The 12,229-nt window shown below is 44.7% G+C and overlaps 1 protein-coding gene across 1 annotated transcript in view; it reads right to left on the minus strand.

The window, feature by feature from the left end:
* Positions 1-1,058: 1,058 nt before the first annotated feature.
* LOC311147212 (PH domain leucine-rich repeat protein phosphatase 1-like) overlaps positions 1,059-12,229 on the minus strand; it is an 87,952-nt gene continuing 76,781 nt past the window's right edge. Inside the window, exon 17 of the mRNA XM_084183852.1 lies at positions 1,059-3,699. Within this exon, the coding sequence (XP_084039978.1) occupies positions 2,425-3,699 (1,275 nt within the window). The 3' untranslated portion in view covers positions 1,059-2,424. The remainder of the gene's footprint in view (positions 3,700-12,229) is intronic.

Consider the following 12,229-nt stretch of genomic DNA (forward strand, 5'->3'; position numbering starts at 1 on the left):
ATTTCATAGTTTTGATGTCTTCACTATTATTCTACAATGTAGAAAATAGTAAAAATAAAGAAAAACCATTGAATGAGTAGGTGTCCAAACTTTTGACTGGTGCTGTATATGATGTTGGTGATGACTGGTGGTACTATGGAAAGAATTGTCAGTATCTGGGCTCCACCCAGGACACAGTGACCACAGCGCTGATAGCCTCTTTCTCTATGCTGGGTGACATGTTGGTGGTGACAGTGGACAGTTTGGCATGTGTGAAGAGGAGTACAAGAACAGCGGTGGTGGAGGAGACAGGGGCATCACAATGTCCAATGTCAGCGTTAGTGTGTTTTCTCCCTGCCAGCACCAAAACTACCCATGGCCAGCATTAAGTAGATGTAATGAAGAAGGACAAACGGTTAGAGAGATAAATATGCTATGAAGTGTGCGTACAGTATTGTTTAGGGCAGATGCTGCATTACTGTTGCTGTCATGTCATTTTCATCATACAAGGCTCTTAATAGTTTTAAATACAGATAATTTAATTTTTGAAATATGATTAATACAATTTTTTCTATAGTTGCAGTCATAGAATGGATGGTTTCAGGGGCATATCGTTACAGTGCTTCTATGGTTAGTTTCAAAAGAGATTCAGTGAGGTAGTGCTAATAAAAACATTTCACAATATTGACCTCTTCTGGTCATAAGGTGCACATACACCTGTATGATATTAAATGTACTCAATCTGTATGACAGTTGTGGAACAATAAAGATATTATTATCCTGCATTTCTTGATAACAATACGTAATGTGTTGTAAAATGTAAATACAAAAAATGGTACAGTAAAGTCTAATTGAATGCTACTAGCAGCACTTCAGGCTGTTTTTTAGTTTATATTAACTTACAATTGTGTGGCCTTTGCAGTTATATTTGCATCTGCAAAATGAAAGAGGGCCTTACATTGAAAATGGGGCGGGGGGGGGGGAAATACTTAGCTAAATTATATCAGACACACATGTGTGTCAAATACATTCAGAAGAGAGAATTAAAAATATAAAATACCACCAGAACAACAAAGCTCATTCACAAATGTAAGATTTATTATACCAAAGACAGAAATGTTTGTGTGGTTTCCTTTCCATGTGGATATAGTATTTGTTTGCATTACTGAACTGGACACAGTCATGCCGGTGATAACAGTTAGGAGGGAGGTGGGACGGAATACTGTGTGTATGTATTCTACTGTGTGTGTGTGTGTGTGTGTGTGTGTGTGTGTGTGTGTGTGTGTGTGTGTGTGTGTGTGTGTGTGTTGTGAGCACACTAGAGGGACTGCTGACTAACCAAGATGTAACAACAGAACTGAAAGAGAAGAACCATGGTGAATTGTGTGTGCTTGTACTGTATAATAGGGTGTGTGTGTGTGTGTGTGTGTGTGTGTGTGTGTGTGTATCTATGTGTGTGTATTGAGCATATTTCTGTATGTGTGTCTAGGAGAGAAAAGAAGGTGAAATCTCCACAATGGCTAAACCTGGTCTGACCCACAACCCCATCCACACCACTAAATCCATCCACAGACATATGGGTACACAGTTCCTTTAAAAGCATCAGTATATAACATTTCTCTTATTTACAATCATTGGAAAAAAATCACAATTTCTCTCAGAGAAGATTAGTAAAAGTGACTAGGTCACCATAAAGAGTATGCAACTCCTAGGAGTTAGTCTTTCAAATTTCTACCAAAATTTCTATGCCTTTTTACAGGCCAAGAGCCAGGATTTGCTGAAGAAATACAGTATCATTAAGTGCCCTATCTACAAAAGTTAAGCGTGTTAATATTGGTGTGTACCATTCAAACGTATTTCATTGATAATAAAAAGATTGTGTCTGTGTGTTTAATTTTTAAAAAGTGACTTAATTTTCTTCACATTAAAAGATATGGTAAGTAAAAATAAAAAAAGTAATCATATTATCCATATTAACTGTGTGTTGTGGTAGGCTAACCCTACTGCAAGATAGACTAGTGTTGATTACATAGGTACTCATAGGTTTGTTGTCGAATGTAAAAACAACTTCCCGTACAATCTGTCTGTGAGTAGTAGTGGAACTACTTTGGACCATAAAAGTTGTGTCCATAAGCAGGATTCCTATAGGGTTCGGTTATCTTAAAGGTCTCATTTACATGTCCTATCCTATAGGCCATTTTGGGGAAAGGGGTGGAGCAGGTTACAGTACATGGTAATCCAGTGATGTGGTCTCAGGAAGGGGTTGAGTGCTTGTAGTCTGTTGACTGCTCAACAAGGTGCTGTTTTTCAGATACATAGGTTACTCAGCTAGTCTGCAGACTCCGTAGAGATTATCCACTGTAGGGATTTATCAGGGGTGTGTCCTAGTAATCTGCAGGAACATAGTGGAGATTTGTAGTAGACTGCAGTAGGGGGTGTGTCTGCTCAGAGGGGTGTGTCGTAGTAGTCTGCAGGCTGGTCGGGGCTAGGTGGTTTCTGTTGTTTCTGCTGATGCTGCTTCATAATCTCCTTGACTTCCTCCTCCAGCTCTGGAGGGATGATGAACTGGTCGTCCGGGTCGGGCTGGGCGGGGGCTGTGAAATACCCTCCGCCCTTCTTAGAAGGGGCGTCTGCTGCTACCTCAATCAGGTTGTGGCTATTCTCCTGAGGGGCCACCGAGCCATTCCCCCTTCTCTTGCCAAGGATCTTCCCATCATCACCCTTTCTGCCAGACCCCACTGACCAGCCCTCCTCTCTATGCTCCCTTGTCTCTGCCTCCCCCAAGATCAGCTCCACCCCTTCCTCTAGAGGTTCCGGGGTGCAGGGTGGAGGAGGTGGAGGAAGGGCCAGCAGGCGTTCCCATCCGGATGATGATGATAAAGAGGCCTCAGCCCTAAGGCAGTGGATGTCGGCCTCCACCTCCACTCTGCTCCCGTTGGAAAAGACCCCGGCTATGGGCTCCTCGTCCTCACTGTCCAGCCCATTGTCAGACAGCGCGCTGGAGAAGGTGGCACTGGACAGCTGCCTCTGGAAGGAGCCGCTCAGACAGGCAGGGTGGAGAGCACAGCAACCCCGGGCAGGGAGCTCTGAGCCTGGGTGAGGGTATGGGCAGGGCTGGGCGGCGTGCTGGGCCTGGAGGGAGAGCTGGTGGGCCTGGTGGTGCAGTTGGTGGTGGGGCTGTTCGTGCAGCAGCACCAGGGAGCTCTGGGGAGGCTCGTCAGAGGAGGCTGTGGATCCCACCTCGCTGCTCATCTCACTGGTACTGATCTCACTGCTTATCTCGCTACAAGACGACGGCGGGACCGGGAGGGAGCCATCCCCTGTGGGCCGCTCCTTTATCGATGAACCCCCCGAGGAGGGGTAGCCGCCCAGGCTGGGGCTGGGGGGCGGCTGGGGAGGGTCGCTGCAGCAGCAGGAGCAGCAGTCCTCACTCACAGAGAGCTGGACCACCACGGCACAGAGACTGTCGGTGCAACCGTAGCCCTGGGCCAGCGTACACAGCTTCTTGGCTGCAGCCAGGCCATCTGGAACGTTACGAACAGCCTCCACCGCCTCCGACTGCGACACAGAATCCCACAAGCCCCGGCTGCCCAGGATAAAGAACTCATCCTGCGGGGTGAGGGTTACCGTGAAGACGTAGGGCCGTGGAATCACCGCCGGGTACAGGAAGGAGTAGCCCATGATGCGGGTGGAGTCTGTCACTCCATTCACCTTGTTGTCCTAGAGGGGTAGAGGAAGAAGAAGATGATTACTTTATTGTCCAATGTCATTAAATGTCCAACAGAAACTTGTCTTCTGCTTTATCCCAACCCCTCCGAGAAACATATACACACACAGTATGTTTACAGTGGGAGCAGTTAGTATTTCTAACACATACATACACACACAAAGATTAAAGTTCAGTTCAAAATTCAAAAGGAAATTCAATTAAAAGAGAAATGTAATTAAGTGTGGTATCAATGATGAACTAGACTTCAAAATCACATAACAGGGCTCGACATTCAGGGTTACCCGCTGGCCCGGGGACGTTTTTGAAACCCTCCGGGCCAGTCGATTATCTCCGTCAGTGGCCCGCTTGGGCCAATGAAAACAATATCGTAATAATGCTATTTTAATCTAGGCTACATAATTGATTAAAAACAGATGAATTCCCAAGCTATTAGTTCGTTATGTCGATGATTAATCACACGGGAGCCGCACACAGCCTATAGTGCAGTTTGAGATAATCTGTCAGGCAGAGTGCGTGCAGCTGTCAAAAAGCTGGTTGTTGCAGGTTGCAGCTCAACGAAGAACAACAACAGGGTAAGAAAGTGGTAGTAACATTGGCGACGCGTCATTCAGGGCAGGTGGGGCTCTGTTTAGCTTTAAAAAAAAATATATATATATGTATATACAATACCAGTCAAAAGTTTGGACATACCTACTCATTCAAGGATTTTTCTTTATTTTTACTATTTTCTACATTTATAATATAATAATATGCCATTTAGCAGACGCTTTTATCCAAAGCGACTTACAGTCATGCGTGCATACATTTTTTTTTGTGTGTATGGGTGGTCCCGGGGATCGAACCCACTACCTTGGCGTTACAAGCGCCGTGCTCTACCATTGTAAAATAATAGTGAAGACATCAAAACTATGAAATAACACATATGGAATCATGTAGTAATCAAAAAAGTGTTAAACAAATCAAAATATATTTTAGATTCTTCTAATCGCAAACCAGATGGGATGGCGTATCGCTGCAGAATGCTGTGGTAGTCATGCTGGTTAAGTGTGCCTTGAACTATAAATAAATCACCAGCAAAGCACCCCCACACAATCACACCTCACGGTGGGAACCACACATGCGGAGATCATCCGTTCACCTACTCTGCATCTCACAAAGACACGGCGGTTGATCAGACCAAAGGACAGATTTCCACCGGTCTAATGTCCATTGCTCATGTTTCTTGGCTCGTGTCATAATAGCGCTTGATGGTTTTTGCGACTGCACTTGAAAAAACGTTCAAAGATCTTTCAATGTTCCGTATTGACTGACCTTCATGTCTTAAAGTAACGATGGATGTCGTTTCTCTTTGCTTATTTGAGCTGTTCTTGCCATAATATGGACTTGGTCTTTTACCAAATAGGGCTATCTTCTGTATACCCTCCCTACCTTGTCACAACACAACTGATTAGCTCAAACGCATTAAGAAGGAAAGAAATTCCACAAATTAACTTTTAACAAGGCACAGATGTTAATTGAAATGCATTCCAGGTGACTAACCTCATGAAGCAGGTTGAGAGATGCCAAGAGTGTGTAAACCTGTCATCAAGGCAAAGGGTGGCTATTTGAAGAATCTCAAATATAAAATATATTTTGATTTGTTTAACACTTTTCTGGTTACTACATGATTCCATATGTGATATTTCATAGTTTTGATATCTTCACTATCATTCTACAATGTAGAAAATAGTGAAAAACCCTTGAATGAGTAGGTGTTCTAAAACCTTTGACCGGTAGTGTAAGTATTCAGACCCTTTCCTCAGTACTTTGTTGAAGCACCTTTGGCAGCAATTACAGGCTGGAATCTTCTTGGGTATGACGCTACAAGCTTGGCACACCTGTATTTGGGGAGTTTCTCCCATTCTTCTCTGCAGATCTTCTCAAGCTCTGTCAGGTTGGATGGGGAGCATTGCTGCACAGCTATTTTCAGGTCTCTCCAGAGATGTTCGATCGGGTTCAAGTTCGGGCTCTGGCTGGGCCACTCAAGGACATTCAGAGACTTGTCCCGAAGCCACTCCTGTGTTGTCTTGGCTATGTGCTTAGGGTCGTTGTCCTGTTGGAAGGTGAACCTTCGCCCCAGTCTGAGGTCCTGAGCTCTCTGGAGCAGGTTTTCATCAAGGATCTCTCTGTACTTTGCTCCGTTCATCTTTGCCTTGATACTGACTAGTCTCCCAGTCCATGTCGCTGAAAAACACCCCCACAGCATGATACTACCACCACCCATGCTTCACTGTAGGGATGGTGCCAGGTTTCCTCCAGACGTGTCGCTTGGCATTCAGGCCAAAGAGTTCAATCTTGGTTTCATCAGACCAGAGAATCTTGTTTCTTATGGTCTGAGAGTCTTTAGGTGCCTTTTGGCAAACTGCAAGCGGGCCGTCATATGCCTTTTTACTGAGGAGTGGCTTCAATAAAGGCCTGATTGGTGGAGTGCTGAAGAGATGTTGATAGTTTTGATGTCTTCACTATTATTCAACTCTGGAATGAGTAGGTATGTCCAAACTTTTGACTGGTACTATAGATTATATATATATATATATATACAGTGAGGGAAGAAAGTATTTGATCCCCTGCTGATTTTGTACGTTTGCCCACTGACAAAGACATGATCAGTCTATAATTTTAATGGTAGGTTTATTTGAACAGTGAGAGACAGAATAACAACAAAAATGTTATAAATTGATTTGCATTTTAATGATTGAAATAAGTATTTGACCCCTCTGCAAAACATGACTTAGTACTTGGTGGCAAAACCCTTGTTGGCAATCACAGAGGTCAGACGTTTCTTGTAGTTGGCCACCAGGTTTGGACACATCTCAGGAGGGATTTTGTTCCACTCCTCTTTGCAGATCTTCTCCAAGTCATTAAGGTTCCGAGGCTGACGTTTGGCAACTCGAACCTTCAGCTCCCTCCACAGATTTTCTATGGGATTAAGGTCTGGAGACTGGCTAGGCCACTCCAGGACCTTAATGTGCTTCTTCTTGAGCCACTCCTTTGTTGCCTTGGCCGTGTGTTTTGGGTTATTGTCATGCTGGAATACCCATCCATGACCCATTTTCAATGCCCTGGCTGAGGGAAGGAGGTTCTCACCCAAGATTTGACGGTACATGGCCCCATCCATCGTCCCTTTGATGCGGTGAAGTTGTCCTGTCCCCTTATCAGAAAAACATTCCCAAAGCATAATGTTTCCACCTCCATGTTTGACGGTGGGGATGGTGCTCTTGGGGTCATAGGCAGCATTCCTCCTCCTCCAAACACGGCGAGTTGAGTTGATGCCAAAGAGCTCGATTTTGGTCTCATCTGACCACAACACTTTCACCCAGTTCTCCTCTGAATCATTCAGATGTTCATTGGCAAACTTCAGACGGGCCTTTATATGTGCTTTCTTGAGCAGGGGGACCTTGCGGGCGCTGCAGGATTTCAGTCCTTCACGGCGTAGTGTGTTACCAATTGTTTTCTTGGTGACTATGGTCCCAGCTGCCTTGAGATCATTGACAAGATCCTCCCGTGTAGTTCTGGGCTGATTCCTCACCGTTCTCATGATCATTGCAACTCCACGAGGTGAGATCTTGCATGGAGTCCCAGGCCGAGGGAGATTGACAGTTATTTTGTGTTTCTTCCATTTGCGAATAATCGCACCAACTGTTGTCACCTTCTCACCAAGCTGCTTGGCGATGGTCTTGTAGCCCATTCCAGCTTTGTGTAGGTCTACAATCTTGTCCCTGACATCCTTGGAGAGCTCTTTGGTCTTGGCCATGGTGGAGAGTTTGGAATCTGATTGATTGATTGCTTCTGTGGACAGATGTCCCTTTAAGGGTGTGCTCCTAATCTCAGCTCGTTACCTGTATAAAATACATCTGGGAGCCAGAAATCTTTCTGATTGAGAGGGGGTCAAATACTTATTTCCCTCATTAAAATGCAAATCAATTTTTAGTTTGCTCCACCAAGAAAATAGTAAAATAAAGAAAAACCATTGAACCCCTGTCTCAGCCTTCAGTATCTATGCTGCAATAGTCTATGTGCCGGGGGGCTAGGGTCAGTCTGTTACAGTGCCTTGCAAAAGTATTCATCCCCCTTGGCGTTTTTTCTATTTTGATGCATTGCAACCTGTAATTTAAATTGATTTTTATTTGAATTTCATGTAATGGACATACACAAAATAGTCAAAATTGATTAAGTGAAATGAAAAAAATAACTTGTTTCAAAACATTCTAAAAAAGTAATAACGGAAAAGTGGTGCATGCATATGTATTCACCCCATTTGCTATGAAGCCCCTAAATAAGATCTGGTGCAACCAATTACCTTCAGAAGTCACATAATTAGTTAAATAAAGTCCACCTGTGTGCAATCTAAGTGTCACATGATCTCAGTATATATACACCTGTTCTGAAAGGCCCCAGAGTCTGCAACACCACTAAGCAAGGGGCACCACCAAGCAAGCGGCACCATGAAGACCAAGGAGCTCTCCAAACAGGTCAGGGACAAAGTTGTGGAGAAGTACAGATCAGGGTTGGGTTATAAAAGAATATCAGAAACTTTGAACATCCCACAGAGCACCATTAAATCCATTATTAAAAAATGGAAATAATATGGCACCACAACAAACCTGCCAAGAGACGGCCGCCCACCGAAACTCACGGACCAGGCAAGGAGGGCATTAATCAGAGAGGCAACAAAGAGACCAAAGATAATCCTGAAGGACCTACAAAGCTCCACAGCGGAGATTGGAGTATCTGTCCATAGGACCACTTTAAGCCGTACACTCCACAGAGCTGGGCTTTAAGGATGAGTGGCCAGAAAAAAAGCCATTGCTTAAAGAAAAAAATAAGCAAACACGTTTGGTGTTCGCCAAAAGCCATGTGGGAGACTCCCCAAACATATGGAAGAAGGTACTCTGGTCAGATGAGACTAAAATTGAGCTTTTTGGCCATCAAGGAAAACGCTATGTCTGGCGCAAACCCAACACCTCTCATCACCCCGAGAACACCATCCCCACAGTGAAGCATGGTGGTGGCAGCATCATGCTGTGAGGATGTTTTTCATCAGCAGGGACTGGGTAACTGGTCAGAATTGAAGGAATGATGGATGGCGCTAAATACAGGGAAATGCTTGAGGGAAACCTGTTTCAGTCTTCCAGAAATTTGAGACTGGGATGGAGGTTCACCTTCCAGCAGGACAATCACCCTAAGAATACTGCTAAAGCAACACTCGAGTGGTTTAAGGGGAAACATTTAAATGTCTTGGAATGGCCTAGTCATTCCAAGAATCTGTGGTATGACTTAAAGATTGCTGTACACCAGCGGAACCCATCCAACTTGAAGGAGCTGGAGCAGTTTTTCCTTGAAGAATGGGCAAAAATCCCAGTGGCTAGATGTGACATACCCCAAGAGACTTGCAGCTGTAATTGCTGCAAAAGTTGGCTCTACAAAGTATTGACTTTGGAGGGGTGAATAGTTATGCACGCTCAAGTTCTTTTTTTTTGTGTCTTATTTCTTGTTTGTTTCTTCAAAGTGGTAGGCATGTTGTGTAAATCAAATGATACAAACCCCCCAAAATCCATTTTAATTCCAGGTTGTAAGGCATCAAAATAGGAAAAATGCCAAGGTGGGTGAATACTTTCGCAAGCCACTGTATATCTGGTGTCTTATCTGGTGTTCTGTGTGAATTTAAGTATGCTCCCTCTAATTCTCTCTCTCTCCCTCCCGGAGGACCTGAGCCCTAGGACCATGCCTCAGGACTACCTGGCCTGATGACTCCTTGCTGTCCCCAGTCCACCTGGTCGTGCTGCTGCTCCAGTTTCAACTCTTCTGCCTGCGGCTATGGAACCCTGACCTGTTCACCGGACGTGCTACCTTGTCCCAGACCTGCTGTTTTCAACTCCCTCTCTCTACCGCACCTGCTATTTCATCCTCTAAATGCCCGGCTATGAAAATGCCCTTTACTGTTATAATCTCCATTGGGCACAGCCAGAAGGGTACTGGCCACCCCTCAGAGCCTGGTTCCTCTAAGTTTCTTCCTAGGTTTCTGCCTTTCTAGGGAGTTTTTCCTAGCCACCGTGCTTCTACATCTGCATTGCTTGCTGTTTGGGGTTTTAGGCTGGGTTTCTGTATAGCACTTTGTGACATCTGCTGATGTAAATAGGACTTCATAAATACATTTGATTGAATGAGTAGGTGTGTCCAGACTTTTGATTGGTTATTTTCTTTTGTGCCTGTTTCGCATGTTATTTTGGCTTTCTTGAGTAAGGCAGCTCCAAAATGCAGGTGTTTCAGCCTAGCTCCGTGCTTTCTGTGGACAGCCAGCGGAAAATAGGGAGCATAGGGGTTGGTTATTTTCTCTAGTTGCGCCGTGATTGGCTCAGTGTTCTGTCACTCATGGGGCCACTTCGTCACGACAAAATCTACAGGTAGAGCTCAAATATTCAAGCCCCCTTGAGTGCTGCCATAGACTTACATTAGAAGTGCCCATCCAAGAAGGCTCAAGGTCATTGGCCACAGATAAAATGACGACAAATCACGTTATATCTACAGTAGCTTTGATTGGACTGATCATGTCAATATCATACTTTCAAAATCTTAGCTAGCAAGCTAGACAAGCAGTCATCATGAATCAAGTCGACAATCTACTGGCAAATCCTTTTCAATCCTTGTCATATGAAGAGAAATTATAGATAAAACGTATCGGTGCTCATCGGCCATTGGACATAAACATTACACAACAAGTTGGAAATCGCAAATTCAACAATGAGTGCTGAGGCACGACTGCAGCCTCGGGTTCAATCCCAGGCTGTGTCACAGCCGGCCGTGACCGGGAGACCCATTGGAAGGCGCACAACTAGCCCAGCGTCGTCCGGATTAGTGGAGGGTTTAGCAAGCTGGGATTTCCTTGTCTCATCGTGCTGTAGCGACCCCTTTTGGCAAACCGGGCGCCTGCAAGCTCACTGCGGTCTTCAGTTCGACTGGGTTTCCTCCGACACATTGGTGCGGGCTGGCTTCCATGTTAAGCGAGCAGTGTGTCAAGAAGCAGTGGCTCTCGACCTTCACTGAGTCAATAGGGGAGTTGCAGCGATGAGACAAGATCCTAACTTCTGGCCCATGGTGTTGCATGTGAATCCAAAAAAAAAGAAAAAAATGTCTCCCCAATTTCGTGATATCCAATTGTTAAAGTTTGAATATATTGGCCTTACATTTACATTTTAGTCATTTAGCAGACGCTCTTATCCAGAGCGACTTACAGTTAGTGCATACATTATTTTATCGAAACCACAACCCTGGCGTTGCAAACGCCATACTCTACCAACTGAGCTATATCCCCTGCCGGCCATTCCCTCCCCTAACCTGGACGACGCTGGGCCAATTGTGCGCGCCGCCCCATGGGTCTCCCGGTCGCGGCCGGCTACAACAGAGCCTGGATTCGAACCAGGATCTCTAGTGGCACAGCTAGCACTGCGATGCAGAGCCTTAGACCACTGCGCCAATCCAGCATGACTTCTGCCATGTTCACAACAACTGAAAACTCGGAACTGGGAAATCTCAGACTTCAGTGAGTTCAAGAGAACTGGGAACTCTCCGAATGGGAGAGTCCGGAAAAATTATTTTGAACGGTCATGCAACTCGGGATTCCAAGTCGGGAACTCAGGTCTCTTTCTAGAGTCCACAAGAAGGACCGCTGCGCCACCTTCCTGTTCAAGTGAGCACAGCACAACAAGGTGAGTCCAAAAATGTATTGTATGCTGCTGCATAAATGATGTAATATGCCAGGGAGATATGTATACTGTAGCCAAGAATGTAATACTCAGTGTATGTTGTGTAGTAAGCAGTTAGTAGCCTGTTTTAGAGAAATGTAATCATTGAATATTGTAAGAGCTTTCATTGTGTGCTTATATGCCCCCTTTATTTATCCTATGGTTCTGACTTGGTGTACAGGGAGAATAATGTAAGAACGGCCCATGTTCTTAATTCTGTCGCTGTACATTTCAAAAGTGCTGAACAAATAGTTATATTGACTACGTCCGTCCTAGCTCGCTCATTAATGTCTTAATCGAAATTACGGATTGCCTCTTATCCACTCGTCGTTCCCTTATGCCATAGATTGTACATCTCAATTGTCAGTAGAAACCACATTTGTTTAAGCAAGTCAGCCATATCAGCTATGTTTTTTAAAAAGGCAGTAAATGAGGCTGAATGAACTGTTTCCCTGCCAGACAAGGCTCCGCTGATAGCCAGGTGTAGCGGTGGTAAGGATTCACTCCATGGTGCTGCAAAGAAAGCTCTGCTGTTGGGACAGCTTTATGTAGGCCCTAACAGTTTGTGGGCACCGTTTGTCACCGTTAGAGTGCAATGAATGTATGTTTAGTGTTGTGTTGTGGCTTTGCTGGCATGCATAAAACATATATTTTTTGTTTGCTCCACCAAGATTTACATGCTAAAATCACCACTAGAAAATATGTTCCAAGTTATGATATCTACCAGTAAAAGAATGGG

The sequence above is a fragment of the Coregonus lavaretus genome, assembly GCF_964263955.1.
Source record: "Coregonus lavaretus genome assembly, chromosome: 19".
Lineage (NCBI taxonomy): Eukaryota > Metazoa > Chordata > Actinopteri > Salmoniformes > Salmonidae > Coregonus > Coregonus lavaretus.